The sequence below is a fragment of the Pelobates fuscus genome, chromosome 3 (genome assembly GCF_036172605.1).
Source record: "Pelobates fuscus isolate aPelFus1 chromosome 3, aPelFus1.pri, whole genome shotgun sequence".
In the NCBI taxonomy this organism is placed as follows: domain Eukaryota; kingdom Metazoa; phylum Chordata; class Amphibia; order Anura; family Pelobatidae; genus Pelobates; species Pelobates fuscus.
The window spans coordinates 352,451,096-352,475,518 of NC_086319.1; the positions used below are offsets into that span (position 1 = coordinate 352,451,096).

Here is a 24,423-nt window from a genome sequence, read left to right on the forward strand (position 1 = left end):
CAGACTACCGAATGACTGGCACACCCACAGACCCTCAATGTGCTACTGTGCCCGCATTCTCCACCATATTGTGATCCTTGTCAGCAGGTAGCACGGTCCTCTAGGGCAAAACATGCACAGCCTTTTAATGCAACTTCATTCCAGGCACTTTATTTGCAAGTTTACACATGAGGCAGCAGCAAATGAAAACATAAATGCAATAATGTAACACAAATCCCTATAAACAAAAAGCCTAGCTCGTCTGAGCACTAACTCACTTCAGATTCCCTATCTCTCAGGGGTTAAACTATAACACAATTATTGGTTTCACCAACCTAGTGTCTTTGTCCATTCTCAGCACTCCCAGTGCTCCAAGCCAGCCTTGACTACTTCACTTTCTGCACTCCCAGTGCTCCAAGCCAGCCTTGACCCTCTCACTGGAGAGAACAGCCTCTCTCCTACCTGCTTCCAAGGGGGGAAGCCAGCAATCCCCCCCTTACCTGCCTAGCAGGGAGGAGTTTATTCCCACTGCTACAGCTGATTATCTGCAGCTGAGCAGTGGGTTGGAGACAGTACAAAAAAAAATGTCTCCCAAGAAAACCACTAAACTGTGGAGTGGAGCATTGGCCCACCCTGCTCTCCAAATGCTCCACCCCAGGGGCCCATATCTAAACTTAGCTTTGTGTTGCCTACAACACACACTACACATACTCCCCCTGGGGTTAAATGGCCTCTCTGCCTTCACTTTATCAATATATATATATATATATATATATATATATATATATATATATATATATATATGTATATATATATATATATATATATATATATTAATTACACACTCCCTTATCTACTAAACAGCAACTTCAATGTTGACAGATTTTATTAGTTATTTAAAAACACCTAATCTAGGCAAAAATAATAGTGGTTGACAACGTCAATGTACCCCATCTTTGGCAGGTCCTACTCTAATAGCCTCATGTCTGCTCTTATGAGATTAACACACTTACTTAGGGAAAAAAATCCAACTGGGCTCTCTGCAGTACAAGGCTACATATAATATATATACACTCAAACATGTATGTTCCTTGCATCAGTATTTCCCGCCATGGACATGTCCACATTTTGCACTGTTACAATTTGGAGTTCAAAGGGATTTTAGTAAGATTTTTACACAACATAACTACCCCAATGTTTTGCTTTTTCAGTCACTTACTTTGTCAGTCCGATCCTTCTGCACACCATATTTTCCACCAAAACCCTTGGCTGCGTCTGTCTGTGAGGAATGCATCTGTATGTCGGCCTTGTAATCATGGCCCAAAGCACTCTAGGAAAAAAAAAGTACCCATAAGAAATACCTGTTAATCTCATTTGCAAGTTATCATCTATCTACATAAGAACATGGCTTCAAAGGAGAAGGAAGTAGATTTATTTCCCATGGAAGGAATTTAAAAAGCAAGTAGTGGAAAAGAGGAGACAAGGGCAATATAAGAAAATTATATTACTAATTACTAATTTGCATAGCAGTCTTATGCTGACCACAGAAAAAAGGAATTTAAAAAAGCTATCTTGTAAGAAAATCAGATAAACTCCACTCAAAATTTCAAAATCGACAGACTAGGCAAATTTGACCTTAAAAGCTACCACAATTTGTTTGCATTGATACCAGATGTAGTTTCTTTCATTTTAATCTCCCATTTTATTAGATAAGAGGGATGCTCTAAATGTCTGGACACAGGAGAATGCCCAATGAAAGCTATAGCTGCTTAGAGCACCATTTGTTCGTGGAAGTTACTATAAAGGAGGCAGCATGTAGTGTTGCTACTAAGCTGTTTGGAAGAAAAAACAAAAAAAGTACATGTCAACCTAGTGCTGGTCAGTCTAATAAGATTTATAGTAAAACTATGGCATTATATTAACTTTAACACCCCAAGCAGCATGACAGCACATGTGCATGACACAAGTTATAGTTCAAGGAAGTGCCCTCATATTCCATGGGCTCATGATGGTAAAATTCCAACTGTTTCTGACCATCTCTGTGGGAATGCCATATGTGCGAAATTTGGCACTCAGATTATGCAGCTCTGTGCATAAATATATGAAGGGAACTGTCAAAAGGCTCACAGAAACCAAGTTATTTGTACCCATCAGATCCCATCAGATCTGATGAATGGAACTTCTGCCAGGAGCTAATGTACATATTCCATAAACCCCTATAGGACAGAGGTTTATGGGATGAGCTTATAACAAAATCACATCTTTATTAAAAGCTTATCTGAAAGAAACTCACCGCTGAATGATTATGACTGTCTGGAATTTGGTATCAGCCAGGAGAATTTTAAAGGTGAGCATCATCTAATTTTTGCATTCTAGAATATAAGGGTCACTTATAGCATAGAGTGTCTTTATAATTTAAAATTGAAATTAGCTTTTTATATTCCTAAAAGTCCCATAAAATAAGGCTATATTTTACAATTGGTGTGTTTGTCAGCCTTTGACAAGAGTTTTATACAGTTTATTCTATGTTGCACAGAATATTCTTATTCCACATTTTCACCAGAAATCTCAATAATAAAAGAAAACAAATGGTGGTGAGCTGATATTAGAACTAAAAAATGTATGGAAAATTATCCAACTACTTGCTCATCAGTCCATCCCTATTTATTGTTTAGTCCAAAACAAGTCCGTGGAGATGGCACGTCACAGTACATCACATGTTGTAGTTCATGGATCTCTCAAATTAACATAGTAATCAATATCTGTCTTAATTGTTTTCTATATATTGATACTTGTATTACATTTAGAGTTAATTTTACGTCACATTTTATTAAGGCTTTGCCACATTCCAAAACCAGATGGTTCAGAGAGTTTGAGTCTCAGGATACACTGAATTTGAGATTAAAATACGGTAAGCCACACACAAGGTTTCTCAAACATTGAAACATAAGTCAAACTGAGATATCAAGAAAGAAGAACAGAAAGATGGCATGGACACTAAAATAGTGAGTAGCAATGAATATGTATTTATTTGTAATTGATATCTTGCAACATTTTAACTTCTTAATGTTAGATGTACCTTGTCCATTCTGTCATTCTCTGTCCCAAACTGTCCACCATATCCGTAAGATGCCTGAGGTCCATCCTGAAGCTCTTTTTTCTTCAGATGCTCATGTTCCTTGGATACATTGCTTCTCAGTTTGCTTATGCTTGATATGGAAAATAATGAGAGTGTAAGCAAGATAATGATAGAAAATGATACAGGAGAAAATGTATTTGCTCAACATGGCTTGAAGACTCATTCTTTGATGGACACTCAAATGAAAAGATTAGGCTTTTAAGATACAAATTCATATGCAATTTCTACCTTCTATTAGCTTATGCAGTGGTTTCATCCTCAAATATTCATAAGTGAAACTACTGTCCAAGGATTTGTTACATATCTCATAAATAACTCATAGGATATGCTCAGGAATTCCACTGAGAACAATGGGAGTAGTATATGAACACACTCTTGATCTAGCAGCTCAATGAAGAATAACTATTATGTATATGTATTTTAAAAAACTCTTTTATTTCTTTGCAAGGTTTATTATAGTGTGTTAAATATGGGGATCAACTCCCAATATTCATCGGAGATAATACCAATTTTACGTTACCATTGGCATACCATGAACAAGGACTTCAAGTGATTAAAGTGTTCACAATTCAACACCTGTAAAAAACATCATGGCCATGTACATGAGTTCACATATCACACATATGTATTATGTACAAAGAAATTACTCACTCTACATGTTGAGGACGTCCTGAACCCTCTATTGTTTTGGCTCCCCAACGCTGCTCCTCTTCTGAGACATCATTCTGTGGAGAAGGTTACATTGCATATCATATCTAAGAAGGAGTCAAACTGAATTAATAAATAGTTTGGTTTGATGTCATGCATGCTCCCTTGATAAAGGGGTATCATTTTTTTTTTTTGCCTGTGGTGTTTCCCTCTTCTTTCAGCAATTTTGTAGCTTATTTTCTGATTGATTCTTTGATATGGTATGTATTATTTGTTTGTATATTATTGCATGTATCATCAGTATATGCTCTCGATGTGTTTTGTGCAATCTTCATTTAGTTTGGTTTTCCTTATGTATTGTTTCTTTTCATTTTCTTTTCTTTTGGGGATGTATATGATTGTATGCATTGTATATAGTAATTTATTATTTGTTGGATTTGTTGTTTAGTAGACCTTGGGCCTTATATTGGATATTAATATCCACTTAGTTGTTGGCTAGCATTGTCTGTGTTATTTTGTGTCATTTATTGATACACAGAATCTCACAAAAGTGAGTACACCCCTCACCTTTTTGTGAATATTTTATTATATCTTTACATGTGACAACACTGAAGAAATGACACTCTGCTACAATGTAAAGCCTGTATAACAGTATAACAGTGTAAATTTGCTGTCCCCTCAAAATATCTCAACACACAGCAAATAATGTCTAAACCGTTGGCAACAAAAGTGAGTACGCCCCTAAGTGGAAATGTCCAAATTGGGTCCAATTCGAAATTTTCCCTCTCCAGTGTCATGTGACTCGTTAGTGTTACAAGGTCTCAGGTGTGAATGGGGAGCAGGTGCGTTAAATGTTCTGTTATCGCTCTCACACTCTCTCATACTGGTCACCGGAAGTTCAACATGGCACCTCATGGCAAAGAACTCTTTGAGAATCTGAAAAAAAAGAATTGTTGCTCTACATATACGTGGCCTAGGCTATAAGAACGCTATAAAAAGATTGCCAAGACCCTGAAACTGAGCTGCAGCACAATGGACAAGACCGTACAAGACCGTACAGCGGTTTCACAGGACAGGTTCCACTCAAAGCAGACCTCGCCATGGTCAACGAATGAAGTTGAGTGCACGTGCTCAGCGTCAAAAAATCCAGAGGTTGTCTTTGGGAAATAGACGTATGAGTGCTGCCAGCATTGCTGCAGAGGTTGAGGGGGTGGGGAGACAGCCTGTCAGTGCTCAGACCATACACTGCACACTGCGTCAAATTGTTCTGCATGGTTGTCGTCCAAGAAGGAAGCCTCTTCTAAAGATGATACACAAGAAATCCTGCAAACAGTTTGCTAAAAACAAGCAGACTAAGGACATGGATTACTGGAACAATGTCCTGTGGTCTGATGAAACCAAGATAAACGTATTTATGTTCAGATAGTGTCAAGCGTGCTTGGCGGCAACCAGGTGAGGAGTACAAAGACAAGTGTGTCTTGCCTACAGTCAAGCATGGTGGTGGGAGTGTCATGTTCTGGGCCTGCATGAGTGCTTTCGGCACTGGGGAGCTACAGTTCATTTAGTGAACTATGAATGCCAACATGTACTGTGACATACTGAAGCAGAGCATGGTCCCCTCCTTTTGGAGACTGGGCCATGGAAACGGAGACGTATTCCAACAAAACAGCCCCAAACACACCTCCAAGATGACCACTGCCTTGCTAAAGAAGCTGAAGGTAAAGGTGATAGACTGGCCAAGTATGTCTCTAGACCTAAACCCTATTGAGCATCTGTGGGGTATCCTCAAACGGAAAGTGGGGGAGTGCAAGGTCTCTAATATCCACCAGCTCCATGAGGTCGTCATGGAGGAGTGAAAGAGGACTCCAATGGCAACCTGTGAAGCTCTGGTGAACTCCATGCCCATGAGGGTTAAGGCAGTGCTGGAAAATAATGGTGGCCACCAGTGGCGTACACACAACCCATGGGGCCCCGGTGCGAAAACTGATCCGTGGGCCCCCCCGCGCGCTTACGCTGCGCGGGCAGGGGCCGCAACACATGGCGGCGGGCACCGGGTCGCAGGGCTGCGACCTGTGTGACCGCGGTATGTACGCCAGTGCATGCATAAACACATACACTTTAAGGATCACTACAGACACCCAGATCACATCAGCTCAATGAAGTGGTCTGGGTGCCAGGTCTCTAGTTTTAACCCTGCAGCTGAAAACATAGCCGTTTCAGAGCAGACGCACACATTTACTGACAGACACACACTCAGTGACAGACATACATACACACTCACTAACAGATGCACACAAACATACTCAGTAACAGACACACACACTAACACACACTCTAACACACACACACACACACACTAACATACACTCACACACACACTCTAAGACTAACACACACACGCTAACACACACTCACACACACTAACATACACTCACACTCACACACTAACATACACTCACACACACTAACACACTCACTAACACACACTCACACTCTAACACACACTCACTAACACTAACATACACTCACAAACACACACTAACATACACTCACACTCTAACACACACTCACTAACACTAACACTCACAAACACATTTTTTTTAAATCCCCCCAGCCTCCTTACCTGTGGGAGAACTGAGGGGATTCCCTGGGGTCCAGTGGTGCTGCTGGGCTCCTGGGGGGCCGGTCACCCGGTGGGCAGGCAGGCTGGCGGGCGCGCGAGGGAGCACTGTCTCCTGAGTGCTTCCTCTTCAGCTCCCTCGCGCGCCGCGTACTGATCCCGGAGCCGGAAGATGACGTCATCTTCCGGCTCCGGTATCAGTGCGGTGCGCGAGGGAGCTGAAGAGGAAGCACCCAGGAGACAGTGCTCCCTCGCGCGCCCGCAGTACCGGCCAGCCGGATGACAGCAGGGTCAGCCTCGGGGGGCCTGGAGGTGGCCGGCTCCTGGACCCCCCAGGAGAAGAGGCTGGCCCAGTGACATACATACCGGTATGTACGCCACTGGTGGCCAACAAAATATTGATGTGGCGAAACCAACTTCGCCACTGTGAACTGGAGAAGCCTGGTTGCTAGCCTCCTGCCTTGCGACTATGGCCCCTGGACATATTGTACTGTAAAAACTATATTTGGGCATGTAATAATGTATATTACTGCTACTGGGCCTTTAAGGGCCATCCGTGGATCTATGGGGACTTTTGGGATACTGTACCTTTAAGACTGTGGAGCGTATTACAGTAATCCTGCCTTTAATACTTTAATGTCATGTATGTATTTATGTATGCAGTTAACCTGGGTTATATATATATATGCAGCATTCATCTGATTGTTCGGTAGAATCACTCCATTCATTGTATTGAGGAAACTACCGAACAACCAGACCACCCAGGACTAAGTGTGCCTCCAATTACCGTTTGCAACAATGTTGCAAACGGGTAATTGGCAATCAGTGTAGTGTGGTCTTTGTCCTCTGGGTGGCCGCCATTCGGGAAACGAACACGTGGCGGCGGCCATCTTAAACTACCGAACAGCGGTGTTTTGCCGTCGAGCGTCTGGAACTGAAAACGGACACTCGACTAGGCAAACACCGCTGAGACCTCCAGACTTCCAGGATTTCGTGGGGAAACTACCGAACGGCCCGCCATTCGGTAGAAAGAAACTCACGAACTAGGGGATTCATGCGAATCCCCCTTAGGCTCCATAACCCAGGCAATTCGTCTGTTTCGTTCCCTTTTCTGTGACCGACCGCAGGGCCAAAATGCATGGAACTGTTTTCGGATACTTTACCCCTGCGGTCGCTTTATCCGAATGGGCTGATTTTAACATATGTTGTTCCTCCAGACTAGGGCTATCTGTATTTTGGATTTGTGGATGTACCCCAAGTATTTAGGGTACATCCAAAACTTGGGTAAAACTATGTCCCTGTTAATTGTGTTAACAGATATGTTGGAGGGAGGAGATGTGTGGGTTGTACCTTAAACTGGATTGGTGTACTGTAAACCCCTCCCTTGCATGGGAGAATCTCATATAAGCCTGTGTGTGAATAAATCAGTGTTGTTGCTGTTTAATTCTGAAGCTGGAGTGTGTCTCTTTCTTGGGGGGAAAGGGGACTGTATGCCGACTGCCAGGAGTGTAAGCTGTTCGTATTGCTTTTCCTGTTCGGCTGCTTCCAGGGTTCGTGTGTCTGCTGTCCGAGAGTTGGTGAATTCGTGCAGTTTGGGAGTTCGGGAAGTTGGTGATTATAGTAGCTGCTGGTCTATGGAAAAGGGGATTATCGCCTAAACTGGGTTTTACCCTCTTGTAAGTGAAACGGTCCGTAACAATTGACACTTTGGGCCCAATTTGGACATTTCCACTTAGGGGTGTACTCACTTTTGTTGCCAACGGTTTAGACATTAATGGCTGTGTGTTGAGTTATTTTGAGGGGACAGAAAATAAACACTGTTATACAGGCTGTACACTTACTACTTTACATTGTAGCAGAGTAATTTCTTCAGTGTTGTCACATGAAAACATAACACAGGAAAGATTCACCTAATCCACAATAGTCGATGAGGTAAAAACTGTAAAAGTATAATCAGTATCCGAGGTAAATGGTATTAAAGTCCACTCTGCATGCACCAATACATACACAAACCACATATATACCCAGTGCTATTGAAATATACTAGCCACACAAGGCTACTCCTCTACCTAGTATAGATAATGCAGGGCTCGAGTCCTGCAGGAACGCATGGGAACGGCGTTCCTGCACTTTTTCCAAAGCAGGAACGCCGTTCCCAGTCCTGCAGGACCTGCCCTGCTAACTGCACACAGGGGCATTCTTCTCCAGCTCTCTCAGCTTCAACTCTCGCGAGACCCGCAGCTGTAAGAGCGTTGCCACTGGTTACCATGGCAACGCTCCGCACAGGCGAGTCTCGCGAGAGTTGAAGCTAAGAGAGCTGGAGAAGAACGCCGCGTGTGATGGCCCCTGTGTGCAGCGGCTGCTACCCTCCACCGGACCACCAGGCGATCTCCCCCCTCCCTGACAAGGTAAGAAGCAGGGAGGGGGGAGTAAAGTAAAAAAAAACATAAACACATAAAAGTTAAAAAGCAAATGCATCCCCCCCATCATCCAGCACACACACACACACACACATAATCCAGTACACACACACACATAATCCAGCACACACACACACACACACACACACACACACACACACATAATCCAGTACACACACACACACACACACACATAATCCAGTACACACACACACATAATCCAGCACACACACACATAATCCAACACACACACACACATAATCCAGCACACACACACACATAATCCAGCACACACACACACATAATCCAGTACACACACACATAATCCAGTACACACACACACACATAATCCAGCACACACACACACACACACATAATCCAGCACACACACACATAATCCAGCACACACACACATAATCCAGCACACACACACACACACATAATCCAGTACACACACACACACACACACACATAATCCAGTACACACACACACATCATCAAGCACACACACACACATAATCCAGTACACACACATAATCCAGTACACACACACACATCATCCAGCGCACACACATAATCCAGTACACACACACACATAATCCAGCACACACACACACACACACACACACACACATAATCCAGTACACACACACACACATAATCCAGCACACACACACACATAATCCAACACACACACACATAATCCAGCACACACACACACATAATCCAGTACACACACATAATCCAGTACACACACACACATAATCCAGCACACACACACACACACACACACATAATCCAGTACACACACACATAATCCAGCACACACACACATAATCCAGCACACACACACATAATCCAGCACACACACACATAATCCAGCACACACACACACATAATCCAGCACACACACACATATTCCAGCACACACACACATCATCCAGCACACACACACATCATCCAGCACACACACATCATCCAGCACACACACATCATCCAGCACACACACACATAATCCAGCACACACACACATAATCCAGCACACACACACATCATCCAGCACACACGCACACACACACACACACACACACACACACACATAATCCAGCACACACACACTGCATTCATTATACACAATCTGCACTTACTACAAACACACTACATTCATTATACACACTATGCACTCATTACAAACACACTAAATTCACTGTACACACTGCACTCACTACACACACTACATTCACTATACACACTCTGCATTCATTATACACACTCTGCATTCACTACACACACACTACATACACTGCATTCATTATACACACTGCATTCATTATACACACTCTGCACTCACTACAAACACACTACATTCACTATACACACTCTGCATTCATTATATAGACTCTGCATTCATTATACACACTCTGCACTCACTACACACTACATTCACTATACACACTCTGCATTCACTACAAACACACTACATACACTGCATTCATTATACACACTCTGCACTCACTACAAACACACTACATTCATTATACACACTGCACTCACTACAAACACACTACATTCATTATATACACTGCACTCACTACAAACACACTACATTCACTATACACACTTTGCACTCACTACACACTATATTCGTTATACACACTGCACTCACTACACACACACTACATTCATTATACACATTCTGCACTCACTACAAACACACTACATTTATTATACACACTGCACTCACTACAAACACTTCATTATACACACTCTGCTCTCACTACAAACACACTAAATTTATTATACACACTGCACTCACTACAAACACACTACATTCATTATACACACTGCACTCACTACAAACACACTACATTCATTATCCATACTCTGCATTCACTACAAACACACTACATTCATTATACACACCCTGCACTGCACTATATGCATAGGAGTATAATTTTTTTTAAGGGGAGGTGTGGGGGGGGTGGGGGGGGGCGGAATCTTGGGTGAGTTCCCACACTTTTTTCCCCAGGACTTGACCCCTGAGATAATGGATAACCATTGGATTATCCAGACAGGAGCTTAAAATATTAATATACACGCTTTATTAATTAGGCTTATTTGTAGCACTTATGATAACCCTTTGTAGGTAAGTAGCGCACTGGATAATAAACCAGTGTACCAAGGTACACAAGGGGTTAAAACACACACACACACTCTCGCTCTCTCTCTCACACACTCTCTCTTTCACAGTACACACTACACAGCCTTGTTTACAAAACTGTGAACTGTTAAGTTTACATTGACAGTGGCCTTAGTATGGTTTCTTTAAGGTAACTGAGCAGTTCCACTGATCATGTGCAACAAGTAGCTGCATGATAAACCACATATACAATAAACCTTTTCTGTATTAGGGATTATGGGACAAGATCAGAAGGGTCTACTTGAAGATTCTGACAGCTTCCCTCTATTGTGCATTTTTAGGATCTGTGAATGCATCTGGTTTATTTAAATTTTTTCCTAAATTAATTTGTTCCATTTTAATGTATTATCTATATACTTCTAATGAATCCCATGGTTTTATTTCTATAAATACCCTCAAATTCCAGTGGACAGTCGACAACCGTTTTTACTCCCATATATGTAGAACAAATAGTAATATAGACATGGAAAATCAACTTCTCAGAGTATAGAACTATTTAGACGTTTTCCGAAAAGTGAGATAATAGATTTACTTCTGCTTTAAGTTTGCCAATGTAGGTGGTAAATGAGCTTAAAGGACCACTCTAGGCACCCAGACCACTTCAGCTTAATGAGGTGGTCTGGGTGCCAGGTCCTTCTAGGGTTAACCCAATTTTTCATAAACATAGCAGTTTCAGAGAAACTGCTATGTTTATTAATGGGTTAAGCCTTCCCCCTATGTCCTCTAGTGGCTGTCTCATTGACAGCCGCTAGAGGCGCTTGCGTGATTCTCACTGTGAAAATCACAGTGAGAGCACGCAAGCGTCCATAGGAAAGCATTGTGAATGCTTTCCTATGTGACCGGCTGAATGCGCGCGCAGCTCTTGCCGCGCGTGCGCATTCAGCCGACGGGGAGGAGAAGAGGAGGATCGGAGGAGGAGAGCTCCCCACCCAGCGCTGGGAAAAGGTAAGTTTTTACCCCTTTCCCCTTTCCAGAGCCGGGCGGGAGGGGGTCCCTGAGGGTGGGGGCACCCTCAGGGCACTCTAGTGCCAGGAAAACGAGTATGCTTTCCTGGCACTAGAGTGGTCCTTTAAATCAGGAACAGGAAACTCTATGTTCAGAAGGGATTACAAGCACAACAAATACATCATGTTTATACCAAGAATCCTTAGTAGCAAAACGTTTGTACCCACAACAAAGGAGTCTGTGTGACTGCCATGCTAAGGTCCTGCCTAAATTAAAGATTGGTGCTGCCATCTTAGGCCAGCACTATGTGGCAATGTTGCATGTAGGGATATCTTGCATGTGGGACACCCAGCAGGAAAGATAATCAGCAGTGCTTTTGGAAAAAAAAACATATGCAAGTTGACCTGAAGGACTTGCCAGCCCCAAGTTTGAGATTGCCAGTAGCCAACCTGAGATTGCCAGCAGCCAGCCTGAGATTGCCAGTAGCCAGCCTGAGATTGCCAGCAGCCAGCCTGAGATTGCCAGTAGCCAGCCTGAGATTGCCAGCAGCCAGCCTGAGATTGCCAGCAGCCAGCCTGAGATTGCCAGCAGCCAGCCTGAGATTGCCAGTAGCCAGCCTGAGATTAGATTGCCAGTAGCCAGCCTGAGATTGGATTGCCAGTAGCCAGCCTGAGATTGGATTGCCAGTAGCCAGTCTGAGATTGCCAGTAGCCAGCCTGAGATTGGATTGCCAGTAGCCAGCCTGAGATTGGATTGCCAGTAGCCAGTCTAACAGATGTTCTTCATATTGCATCTCATATTTAATACCATGCTGGGCTCTGTTATTTGCTACATTTCCTGTGTTGCAAAACCTGTGTGGCTTGTGTGGTCACCTGGTATCCACATCTCTTACAACGTATATTTCTGTATTACTAGAGTAGGAACTATATTGTCACATATTGCATTCCCTTCCTTTTAAGCCACAAAGGTTAGTGTTAAAAATCCAATTTGCCTGTGCAAGGGTATCTCTAAATGTCACTTAAATAGCCTAGTGCTGTGACTGCACTGGGCAGTTGTGATTTAGCTCCAATGTGATTAGGCTCTCTTGCAGAGTGTATAGTTGTCCCACCCAAACACTAGCCAAGATTTAGTGAAGGGTGAATTAAAACTGACTTTATTGAATACAACACAGGTATTTATAGGCACATTCCCCACAGGAAGTCGTCACTTAAAACAATGTAAGTCCCTGCCCAGAGTCTTGGTGTCCAGGATATACCGGTAATTAGTTTAAGTCACCATAATTGAATTACCTGCTGGACACCAAGAAGCATGGCACAATAACAGGTTCACAATCATACAATAACCTAATTTACATCCATTCTGTTTTACATCAGTGTGAATGCAGCACGGTGTTTACAAGGCAGGATGTGGACTGATAATAACAAGGGCTGAATACCACATGGGAGATATAAGGACGTGTCAGAACAGCCAGTTTGAATTAGCCTGGAAGTGTCTCTGGAACAATGGGACATCACCCTTCTGGGAAAACAACAAGGAGAGGGGGGATGAAAATAACTAACAAATACATTATACCAGCGGTTCCCAAACTTCTTAAGTTCAAGGCGCCATTACTATTTCAATATTTTGCCAATGCACCCCAAGTCAAAACATTTTTCTAGATTGTATATATGTACAGCGCTGTGGCAAATATTGGGCCCCTAATCTTGAGAGTGGCACTGGTAGATTATTTAAAGAAACAATCCAGGCACAATAACCACTACATAGCATTGTAGTGGTTATAGTGCCCTCCCAGGGTAAGTAGTAAAACTGTTTAAGAACAGGACAACTTACCTGGGGTCTGCTGGGATATGGGCTGTAGTGTGTGTGTGAGGGGTACAGTGTGTGTGCAGGGGTGCAGTGTACAGGGGTGCAGTGTGTTTGTGAAGGATGTAGCTTGTGTGTGAGGGGTGGTGTGTGTGTGTGTGTGTGTGTGTGTGAGGGGTGCAGTGTATTAGGGGTACAGTGTGTATGGGGGATACATTGTGTGTGTCTGTGTGTATGGAGGCAGTTTATGCATTAGGGGTCCAGTGTGTGTGTGTGGGGGGGCAGGTTGTGTGAAGGGTACAGTGTGTGTGTATGGGGGGCAGTTTGTGTGTATGGGGGAGCTATTGTGTGGTGTGGGGTCTGTGGGGGTAGGAGGGAAAATTAATTAATTCTTTTTTTTATTAAAAATAAAAATTATGTCCTTCCTCCCTGCTTACCTTTGCCTGGGAGGGGGAACATTTCCTGCAATCCCTGGTGGTGACAGTGACCTCTAGCAGCCTCAGGAGCTGCTAGAGTTCACTCATGTGAGACTCGGAGCATGAGCTCGCGAGAGGAGAATCCGGTGGAGCTGGAGGTTAGAGCTCCCCGGGTTCTCTCTCCCTCCCTCCCCTGAGCTGTTAGAGCCGGCAGGGGAGAGGAAGGCACAGTTTCTTGTGTTATCATCATAGCACCGGGAAAATAACTTGTGGCTCCCTGTGTGCCCAGCACACAGTTTGGGAACTGCTGCATTATAGGGTGACTAAATACAGGGTGACTAAAACACAAGAGCAATGTGGGGACCTACATAAAGTGTCCGTCACCAACACCCAGTGACGGTGTCTACCATTACAGATGATTTCTCAGGCTAGGCACATCCAATCTGGGCACTTTTTGGACACTTTACTTGGGGGAATGAGACCTGTGCAAGGAGAGGTATAATTACTAAATCGCGACTTTTTTTCCTGCAAGAAAACGGTAGACAGAGTACTAAGCTCCACTACACATTCTATCGGCAAAACCCAGGCAAAAATGATTGCTAATTTAATTTTGACTGGATTTAATGCCAGGCAAAATTCTAGCAGCCGAACCCAATAAACAGGTCAGCTGCTCAAAAAAAATCCTTAGATAAATGTGCACATTTATCTGCCTTTTTAATGACTAAAACTGTCAATCATTAAAGAGAAATAAATTAAAATTCTATGCGGGTCAATATGATCCCACATTATTAAAAGGGAGGTTTTAGATCTTAGTCATGCGACAAGCGGACTACTGACTTGGCAGATATGAACCTGGCACTTGTACCCTTACCCATGGCATTCATTCATACAATATGAATATGTTAATCTCCTGTGTCTGTCTCCCCATGGTGTGACTAACTAAACAAAGCGGGGGAAGGGGAGCACAACATAGTGTGTCCACGTTTGTGGCTTGTAATGGAATTTTTTTAATCCTGTTTTTTTTTTTTAAAGCTTTTTTTTGCAAGCTTGTTTTTTTTTTTAACAGTAGTGATAATATGGATTTTATTCTGTCCTTTTTGGGGACTGAAGAAAAGAAGATTTAAGAAACCATCTGTTTGGAAGTACAATTTTTTTTGCACGTATTAGTTTTTACCAAATTACATTTTATTGATATTTTTTAAGACAAATAAAAATGGGAATACAGAGAGGAAATTAGGGTATAAATTATAACAACCAGCTCAAAAAAGATTTGCTTTAGGTACATCTAGTAACCAGCTAACATCAAATCCACACCAGACTTGGCAACAACAGTTTTCCAGTGTCTCTCCCATATCCACCAATGACCACTACATCCTGTCCTCCCAATCTGCTCTTATTTTTGAGTGTGTTGATGCCACACTTCCCATAACGTAACTTATTGCTTGTTCCCCTAAATGTGGGACATCTCCTCATGATTGAGCGTTAGGCTGATTTTATGTTTTATTAGTATCAGTGGGAGAAGGGGGTTCTGTCTTTTCCAATGTCTAACTAATCCCATGAATGCTGTTAAGATATAAGCTGTCAATACTATTTGATGCCTGGAGTCTCTATCTGGCATCATGTTGAGAAGAAATATATTAGAGTCAATGGGAAGGGACAGCCCCGTACATGCATTAATTATTCCTTTGACTGTATCCCTTTACCTTCCCAAAGCTGTACAGGACCAGAAATTGTGCATTAAAGAACCAACTGCAGAATTGCAGGGCTAGCATAATGATGGCATGCCTGGGAATGCGTCAGCCAACCTTTTGGGTGTCAGGTACCATCTCAGTATTAATTTGCACTAAGAGTAAGTGTTGGATGCATTGGGAAGTGCCTTGGGTCTGTTCCAAGGCCTTGACCCCGTCTTCCTGGGAATAAGTGGCTCCCAATTCCTCCTCTCAGCCCAGCATATGACTATATTTTTTAGGCTCATCCACAGAGCAGCACACAGGTCGTGGACGCCACCTGGGACAGATTTGTGACCACGTAGTATGTTTTAAGGTCAGGCAACGTCCCTCCCTCCCTTCCTCCCCAAATGTGGGCATGGAAGTGGGCCTGAAGGCACCCTAGCAATTAATTTGGGCAGTGCAATCAGGAGAATATAGAAAAGATAAAGCAGCATCAGCAACACCATCATTATAATGGAGCTTGAAGTATCAACGTTAACATCCCTTCTTCACCAGCAGGACACCTTCACAAATTATAACAGCTCATAACAACTCACCTAAACATCAGCCAAGACTTGATGAAGGGAGACTTTATTTGGTTCAGCTGCACATATTTATACACAGACCCTTAGCATGGGGTCCTTTTTAAAACAATGGTAACTACACCCAGGCATCTCTGTGTCTGGGAGTACATTAGATCAAGCACTGTAAACTCAACTAACTCCCAGACACACGGGTGCTTAATATAATTATTCCTGAACGTATGGGAAAAGAAAACCCCCAAAATAAGGAAAACATTAGTAACCTTCCACACATAACCCCCCACATAGCTTGTCCCCAAATTTCCAATCCGTTAAAATAGCTACGTAATCGGTTGCATGGGGTCGGTGCTACCTTCACTTAAAGGACCACTATAGGCACCCAGACCACTTCAGCTTAATGAAGTGGTCTGGGTGCCAGGTCCAGCTAGGGTTAACCCATTTTTTTTTATAAACATAGCAGTTTCAGAGAAACTGCTATGTTTATAAATGGGTTAATCCAGCCCTCAAATCCTCTAGTGGCTGTCTCACTGACAGCCGCTAGAGGCACTTGCGTGATTCTCACTGTGAAAATCACAGTGAGAGCACGCAAGCGTCCATAGGAAAGCATTGATAATGCTTTCCTATGAGACCGGCTGAATGCGCGCAGCTCTTGCCGCGCGTGCGCATTCAGCCGCATGGGAGGAGAGGAGGAGGATCGGAGGAGAGCTCCCCGCCCGGCGCTGGAGAAAGGTAAGTTTTAACCCCTTTCTTCTCCCCAGAGCCTGGCGGGAGGGGGACCCTGAGGGTGGGGGCACCCTCAGGGCACTATAGTGCCATGAAAACGAGTATGTTTTCCTGGCACTATAGTGGTCCTTTAAATTTTAAGTGGGTTATGTCACAGTTCCTGTACACTTGGCAGTTCTATAGCATTTCCAGGTTTGTCCAGGTGCATGGAGCTCTCCCGGCTGCATGGAATCCTCACAACTGCTTAGTCAGTCTGTGCCTCCAATAAGCACAGAGTGACTTAGACATAAGAGGCGACAGGGAAGCATAGAAAGGGAGTTCCCCATGAAGTTGCTATGACCCCTCTCCCAAACTCAAACATATTCCCACATTCCACATTCTCAGGTGGTTGCCATGACCAACCTGCATATAAACAGTAACCCCGGAACCCAAGATTCCCGGCACAGGGTAATATTCGCCACAATCATCTTAATGGAGTTTATTCTCCACAACCAGGAGAATAACTGTACATTAAATAGTAAAAATAGTTAAAGGTATAAAATCATCTTACAAATTCTAGTAGAAAATTGAAGCAGCCCAGAACTTACCACAAAGTCTGGATCTGTCTCCCAATCATCTCCGTCAGCTTCCGCCACTTTCACATTGTGTCCCACTGCTGCCTTCCACATCTGCAAATTAATATATATGGTCACAGTGAAAAAAAAAACTGGACATTGGTAGCTTACTTAAAAGCAGGGATCATTGATAAATTTCAGCAGAAAAAATGCACAGCCCAGTGCTATGACATTTATAATTCAAGCAAAAACAGAGAACACGAGAACAGGCAGAAGAGCTCAGAACTAGTGTTATACAAGTATTAAAATTAAACCTTATATATATTGTAAAAAATGATGAAACATGCAATTTGCTTACCCTTGTAACATACAAGTTAAGTGGGGGTATACATTAATAGTACAGATGGTATATTATGGGATTTTGTGGATAGTAATTTGAACCACTTACATGGAGAAGAGCGTGACAATAGTGGCTCAGTAGATTGCACCTTCATGCTCTTTAGGCAGAATCCACCTCCCCCTTTTTTTTTCATAAGTGCTTCACTAATATATATATATGTTTTAATGCTTTTATAACACTAGTTCACTTATCGATTTGGAGTGTGGGAAGGAGGGTACTTCCACACGTGTTTTAAAATAGCTTTTAATCACTGTTGGCCATTTTTAAGTGCTAATTAACAAACACACGTCCTCGTTTAGGGGATCACTTTGTTTATTTTCTATAGAAGAGCTCAGAAGCCTTAATAGCTTGCCATTTAATCTGTGCTCATGTCTCAAAAAGGTTTTGGACTCTTGTGCTCAGTTTGTTCACTTGTGTCATTACAGAGCAAACCTATACCATATCCAAAATGCCAGAAAGGTCTCTCTGCATGAGAAATACAGCAACCCTGGACACTCATTTGGCCTTTATAATCCTTGTACTGAAAAAGTATCACAACACGTTATATCCTATAGAAAAAAAGTGGAATGATGAATATTTAAATTAAGAGGAGTGCTGGTAAGCATTGGCTTCTTCTAGACCAGGACGAGGCTCCACCAATCAGGTTCTCTCATTCAATCACATTTCGCCATAACACCCTGTCCAAAAGGAGTTTGTCATATAAAACGTTTGTCATATGAAACAAGTAGATAGAATTTAAAATATTTTATATAGTTTCAGATTAAAGTATGTTTTTAAAGGGACTGTGGCAAGCGTTCGAATGTCACAGACTCCTGGAGGAGCGTGATTGCTAGCCTCCTGCCCAAGGACTATGGGCCTTGCAGCAAAGACCCTTCTTCTGTCTGAATAGATTAGTTTCTTCACCCTTACCTAATTATACCAGGCTCTCCAACCCTCCACCTCCTCTTGAAGGAGCTATATTCGCTAGACTACCCCATCCAACCCATGCCTCCTCTTCAGCAACCTTCCAAGGCTCAGGACTATCACAGAACTGGAGCGAGGCTCCAGAGGCATGGCATGCCTGACCGGGAGCAACCTCCAAAAAGCACCCAGCTAGGTGGTACTGGCACCAGGAAAGCGCTCAGGATAGCCGTGACCTGCTCCAGAGTTCCAGGGCATTTGAAGGTTGCTCCTAGCCAGAGCAGCTGATTTTTTCCAGTTCAGCTATTTTGAACTTCAATTTGAAATTCATTTTGAATTTTCACTTTAGTGAACAACTGTGTATGTGTGAGCACGTATCAATGCTGCATTTTGTCGAGTGTCACACAAGCAACACAGCCAAAGAGATCTCGCAGGCTACAGATTGCTCGCTTGCATGAGTAAAACTGTTTGCAATAGTATGACATTAAGAATGTTTATGTATGTTCAATTGTCACAAAATTTACTGCATAGTTTTCTCGAGCAATTAAAGGAGAACTCTTAGTTCTCCGGATTTGTAATATTATATTTATTTATCCCTATTTGTAGCAAATGTGTATTTGTAAAGTGTGAAAAATAACATTAAATGTAGAAGTCCATGTCTTTATTCTGTAACTTAAATTTTATAAAAATCACGATGTAGAGAATTATAAAAATAATGTTAGCAGTATAAGCTTTAGAGAGCTGTCCCTGGCTTTCTCCTTCTCATGTGATTTCTCTGTACAAAAGAAAATCATTCATGGTTTTTACATTGGTTTGAAGGTCACTTTAGTCATGGAGTGTGTTATCATTATGTTATAGCATCTGTCCGTCTGTCGTGGTCTTTAAGATGATGTTGCCAAACCTGCCATAACGTGATTATATTTCCATAAATCATGCTAAAGTCGTGTGTCAGACACATGTTAATAAATAATATACAAATACAAAAAGCACATGTAGGAGGGACAATGCATTTCAAAAAAACAATTCTCCTTATTTAGTCTGAAATCTCTGTGGTTAGAGGAAGCTGAACGGGGGTGGAGGAAGCACGAAGAAGGCAGGTTACAGAAGGTGACGTTACAATAAGATTTGAGTGACAAAATCGATGAATATGGAGAATTGTATGCAGTGGTTTAGACATGGTATAATGAATAGCAAAGATGGGGTTTAGAGCACATTTTGGAAGAGGTAAATCATAGAATGGAGGGTAAGAGAGCTGCACTGGAAGAATTTTGTTAAGATCAAGTGTCAGTTTTGTCCAGGAAGGTAATAGGGTGAGTGGAGATACCAGACAAAGCATTTGTAAGAAGTGATGGTGTCTATGAGACACAGACCTGTCAAATTTTGGAAGAGGTAAAACATGGAATGGAGGGTAAGAGAGCTGCACTGGAGGAATTTTGTTAAGATCAAGTGTGCGTTTTGGCCAGAAAGGTTATGGGTTGAGTGGAGATACCAGACAAAGCATTTTTTTAAGAAGTGATGGTGTCTATGAGACACATACATGTCCAAATGATTCGGAATCTAGAAAAGTTACAAAGATACTGCTGGAACAAAAGTAATTACTTGTGGGGCAGAGTAATCATCTTGCCCACCACGTAATTATAGTTTACAATGATCCATGACTGATTTTTGCAAAACGTGATGGCAAGTAGAAAATGTAATGGAAACAACAAACTAGGCCTGAGCTGAAGTGAGATCTATTGAAAAGATACCTAGGAAAAGTAAATGGTTGATGTGCTTGGCTAAAATCACACATAATCAAACATACTGTGAAATACCATGGAATAGAAGAACGATTACATTTCATTTTCTTACCTTGCACAGTGGTTTGTGAATCCTATTGTAAATGACCTCTTTCTTACGGTCTTTTTTCTGCACTATGTCTCAAAGTGTCTCCTTCGCCCTACTAATTTCCTGCTATGACAGTTCCTCTCTTTAATTTCACGTCTCTTAATATACTTCCTCTTCTGTGGTCTCCCTGTCACAGACTCTAACTGTATACATTGTGTTGCAGATTTTAACATCACATACTTCAGCACTCTCCGAACATACACTTCTCATATTATTCTGCTGAACACTCATATAATAAAAGTTGCAAATTATATGGAGTGGAAGGCATTTGGCTTGGGGCATGTGAAGAATAAGATGAAAATGTAATACGAGATCATTTGCAAAATGCACCGTTACTCATTTTAAGATGATTAACACTGTCAAAGTATACCATAAATGTAAATAAGAAGGATTCAGGAATGGTTATAGACAACAGACCAGGGAACAATATGCAATGTCGGTCAGTCAGTAGCTGCAAAGGCCAGTAATGTACTGTTACGCATAAAACAAGTATGAATTAATGTGGTAAAAATATAATTGCAAAATTCTGAATAGTTTTCACAACTTGTCTTTTTAAATGGTTACACTAAGCTCCAAAACCACTTTATTGATTTAAATCTGTGTATGAATACAGTGGAACCTCGGAACTCGAACTTAATCCGTTCCAGAAGGATGTTCGAGTTCCAATTCGTTTGAGAACCGTATCAACATTTCTCATAGGAATGCTTGTAAATTTGATTAATCTGTTCCAGACCCCCAACATTACAGCATTTTACATTGTAAACGGGACCACTGTTCATACACACACTGCACAAACATAGCTGACATTGCACACAGAGAGAGAGAGAGAGAGAACATAGCAAACACACTGCACGCACACACATAGCTGACATAGTACACACACTGCATGTGCCTGTCTGACTCCAGTACCTACCACTTTGGGGAAGATGCATGAGGATCCTCCTGCTCAGGGTCTCCAGCAAGCTGGTCTGGGGCCACATGTTGCCTCTTGGTGATAAGTTCCCAGTGACAGCGATCTGGCATTTACCAAGTGAAGGTGTATTGTGCCCCCCACTGAGGATGGTCTGCCCATCTCTGCAAGGACTGGCTGTCAGCAGGGAGCACAGGGGGGCAAAGGCAGGCTGCTGCACCTGGGTACCGGGCTGTCCTGGGAGTTGCTAGTGGGTATATGGGTGTCCTTGCTCCCACTGGATGCTAGTAGGAAGCCCTGCGTGTTGAAGGGCTGCCCTGGGTGGTGTAGGTAGGTAAGGGGCTGCCCTGAGTGCTGCTGCTATATGTAGAGTCTGTTAGGGATGGAGCAAGGTAGGTACCACTCTGCAGGTAAGTAGGACACACATCCTGTAAGAGCTGTATTTTATTTTATTTAAGTTATGAAGGAAGACTAGAAAACTTACATTTGTTTACTTCAGGAAATAAAAAAGCTTTTCCAAAAGTTTCTAATCACAATCTACTTGTGTATACAGGGCCAGTACAAACACTCTTAAAACCTTTTCTTTAACAGGACTGTACAATGGATTAAAATGGTCATACGTTACCCCCATCAATATGGAGATGGTATTTCAGTAATTGGTAATAATCGAGGTGGACGACGTACAATTTTCAGTGGAAAGTCTGTCCAGAAGAGGTTCAGTGATTGTCTATCATTCAGATTTTACTTTAACTTTTTAGCTCCCTAATCTGCTCTCCATTTTGTCCTGTCTCTCCTTTTCCTTTCATTCATGTTCCCCATTTTTTATGTTTCCCCAATTATGTTAATGTAATGGACCAATTTGCTCACCAGAGGTTAAAAAAACATTTATTCCGATATTCCCCTTTCAGATGCCCAGGCAGCTACTGCAAGCACCAATCTCCCGCACTGCAAACTACATGAACTCTCCAACTCCCGAACAGAAAACACATGAACACTGGAAATAGCCGAACCGGAAAAACCATACGAAAGGTTTACCTGATACACCAATCACACATGAGTTACCTCCCACACATCTCCTCCCCTCAGCAGGACACATAATCCCCTTAATCATGCACATTATTTCCCCACTTTCTGGATGTACCCCAGATACTTAAAGTACACTCCTAAATAGGGGATCCCCCGATAGCCCTGGTCTGGGTGGGGAACATACACAAAATTCACCCAGATCGGACCAGGGGTTCGGGAGTTGTGGAGGTTTAAAGTTATGACCGACTGCACAGGCAACAGTAGCCGAAAATAGTTCCATAAATTTTGGCATTGCGGTCGGTCTCTGTTCGTGGGTATAACCGGATGAAACTACCAAATGAAATAGCTGTTGCCATTTGAATCCCCTTGTTCGCATGAGTATTTCTACCGAACGGCGGCCCGTTCGGTAGTTTTGGCACGAATCCATGGAAGTCTGGAGATCTAAGCGGTGTTTGCCTAGTCGAGTGTCCGATTTTAGTTCCAGGCACTCAACGGCAAAACAACGCTGTTCGGGAGTTTAAGATGGCCGCCGCCACGTGTTCGTTTGACGAACAAAGGCCATCCAACGTCAGTCAATTAAGCTGCGGTTCACCGCAGCTGCTGGGTGGTCAATTGACGGCACACTCCAGTTCTCAGGTGGTCCCTTGATCGGTACTTTGTGCGGTAGATTGAATCTACCGAACACCCCGGCAGAAAGGCACGAATAAGCCTTTCTGCAAGGGAAATAAAAGGTTTTAACTGCCGTGCCATAGTCTAAAGGGAGCAGGCGAGCAACCAGGCTTCTCCAGTGCACAGTGGCGAGGTTGGTTCCGCCACAGTTAAGGAATAGCTACTGGGCAAGTCTAGATAAAGTGTCCTTATTCTATTGGACTGCTACACCTAATCAATAACTAGGGGAGTGTTTAGAGAAGTTAAATGTTTAATAACATTACATCATTCCATAAAATAATCCTAATTTTAGCCCCTCTGTGCAATCATCACATTTGAAAGTGTTTAAACATAAAAACATCTGCATATTATTTTCCATCCACACACAATATAAGTAACCAATAGATAATAAATAAAAGGAATGCTGTTACAGTTGATAGCTTAACTCTCAGAACTTTACACTAGAAATGTTGTTTATACCCAACCATACCCAGCTATAGTTCAGGGAATTGCTTTGAATTGAAGTTGTAACAACAGCAAAAACAGAGCTATTGGAAAGTGTGAACTTGATGTAATTGAGTGGCTTTTGTTATTGAAATAAAAAAAGAATGTCATTTTTAGGTTTTATTTTCTTTATATATTAAAATATTTTTTCTCTCCTTAGCTTTAAAGTATTGATAATAGTATCAAGATTTTTCGAGAATAGTATTTTTCTAAAGGTTTTGGTTTGGTTTTTTAAAGGGGAAGCTTGGTGTTTTAAATAATTTAACCTTGAACAGTTCCACTAAAAGCTGCAAAAATTGGATTTTAGGGGCACTGTCAAGCCTGGGCCTATGATGGCAACTGAACGGATCTTTTTTTGCCCACGACATTAATTGTCTGCCAAAGAAAGGAGAGACAAATGGGAGATGAACCGTTTTAAAATGTTTTTTTCTCCCAATCTATACATACAAA

The 24,423-nt window shown here is 42.3% G+C and overlaps 1 protein-coding gene across 1 annotated transcript in view; it reads right to left on the reverse strand.

Moving 5' to 3' along the window:
• The window catches only part of LOC134603319 (src substrate cortactin-like), a 59,173-nt gene extending 38,235 nt beyond the window's left edge, over nucleotides 1-20,938 (reverse strand). Inside the window, exons 1-5 of the mRNA XM_063449176.1 lie at nucleotides 20,850-20,938; nucleotides 17,732-17,812; nucleotides 3,770-3,843; nucleotides 3,059-3,188; nucleotides 1,199-1,309 (exon numbers count right to left, since the gene is read on the reverse strand). Of these exons, the coding sequence (XP_063305246.1) occupies nucleotides 1,199-1,309; nucleotides 3,059-3,188; nucleotides 3,770-3,843; nucleotides 17,732-17,812 (396 nt within the window). The 5' untranslated portion in view covers nucleotides 20,850-20,938. The remainder of the gene's footprint in view (nucleotides 1-1,198; nucleotides 1,310-3,058; nucleotides 3,189-3,769; nucleotides 3,844-17,731; nucleotides 17,813-20,849) is intronic.
• Between the last annotated feature and the right edge of the window lie 3,485 nt (nucleotides 20,939-24,423).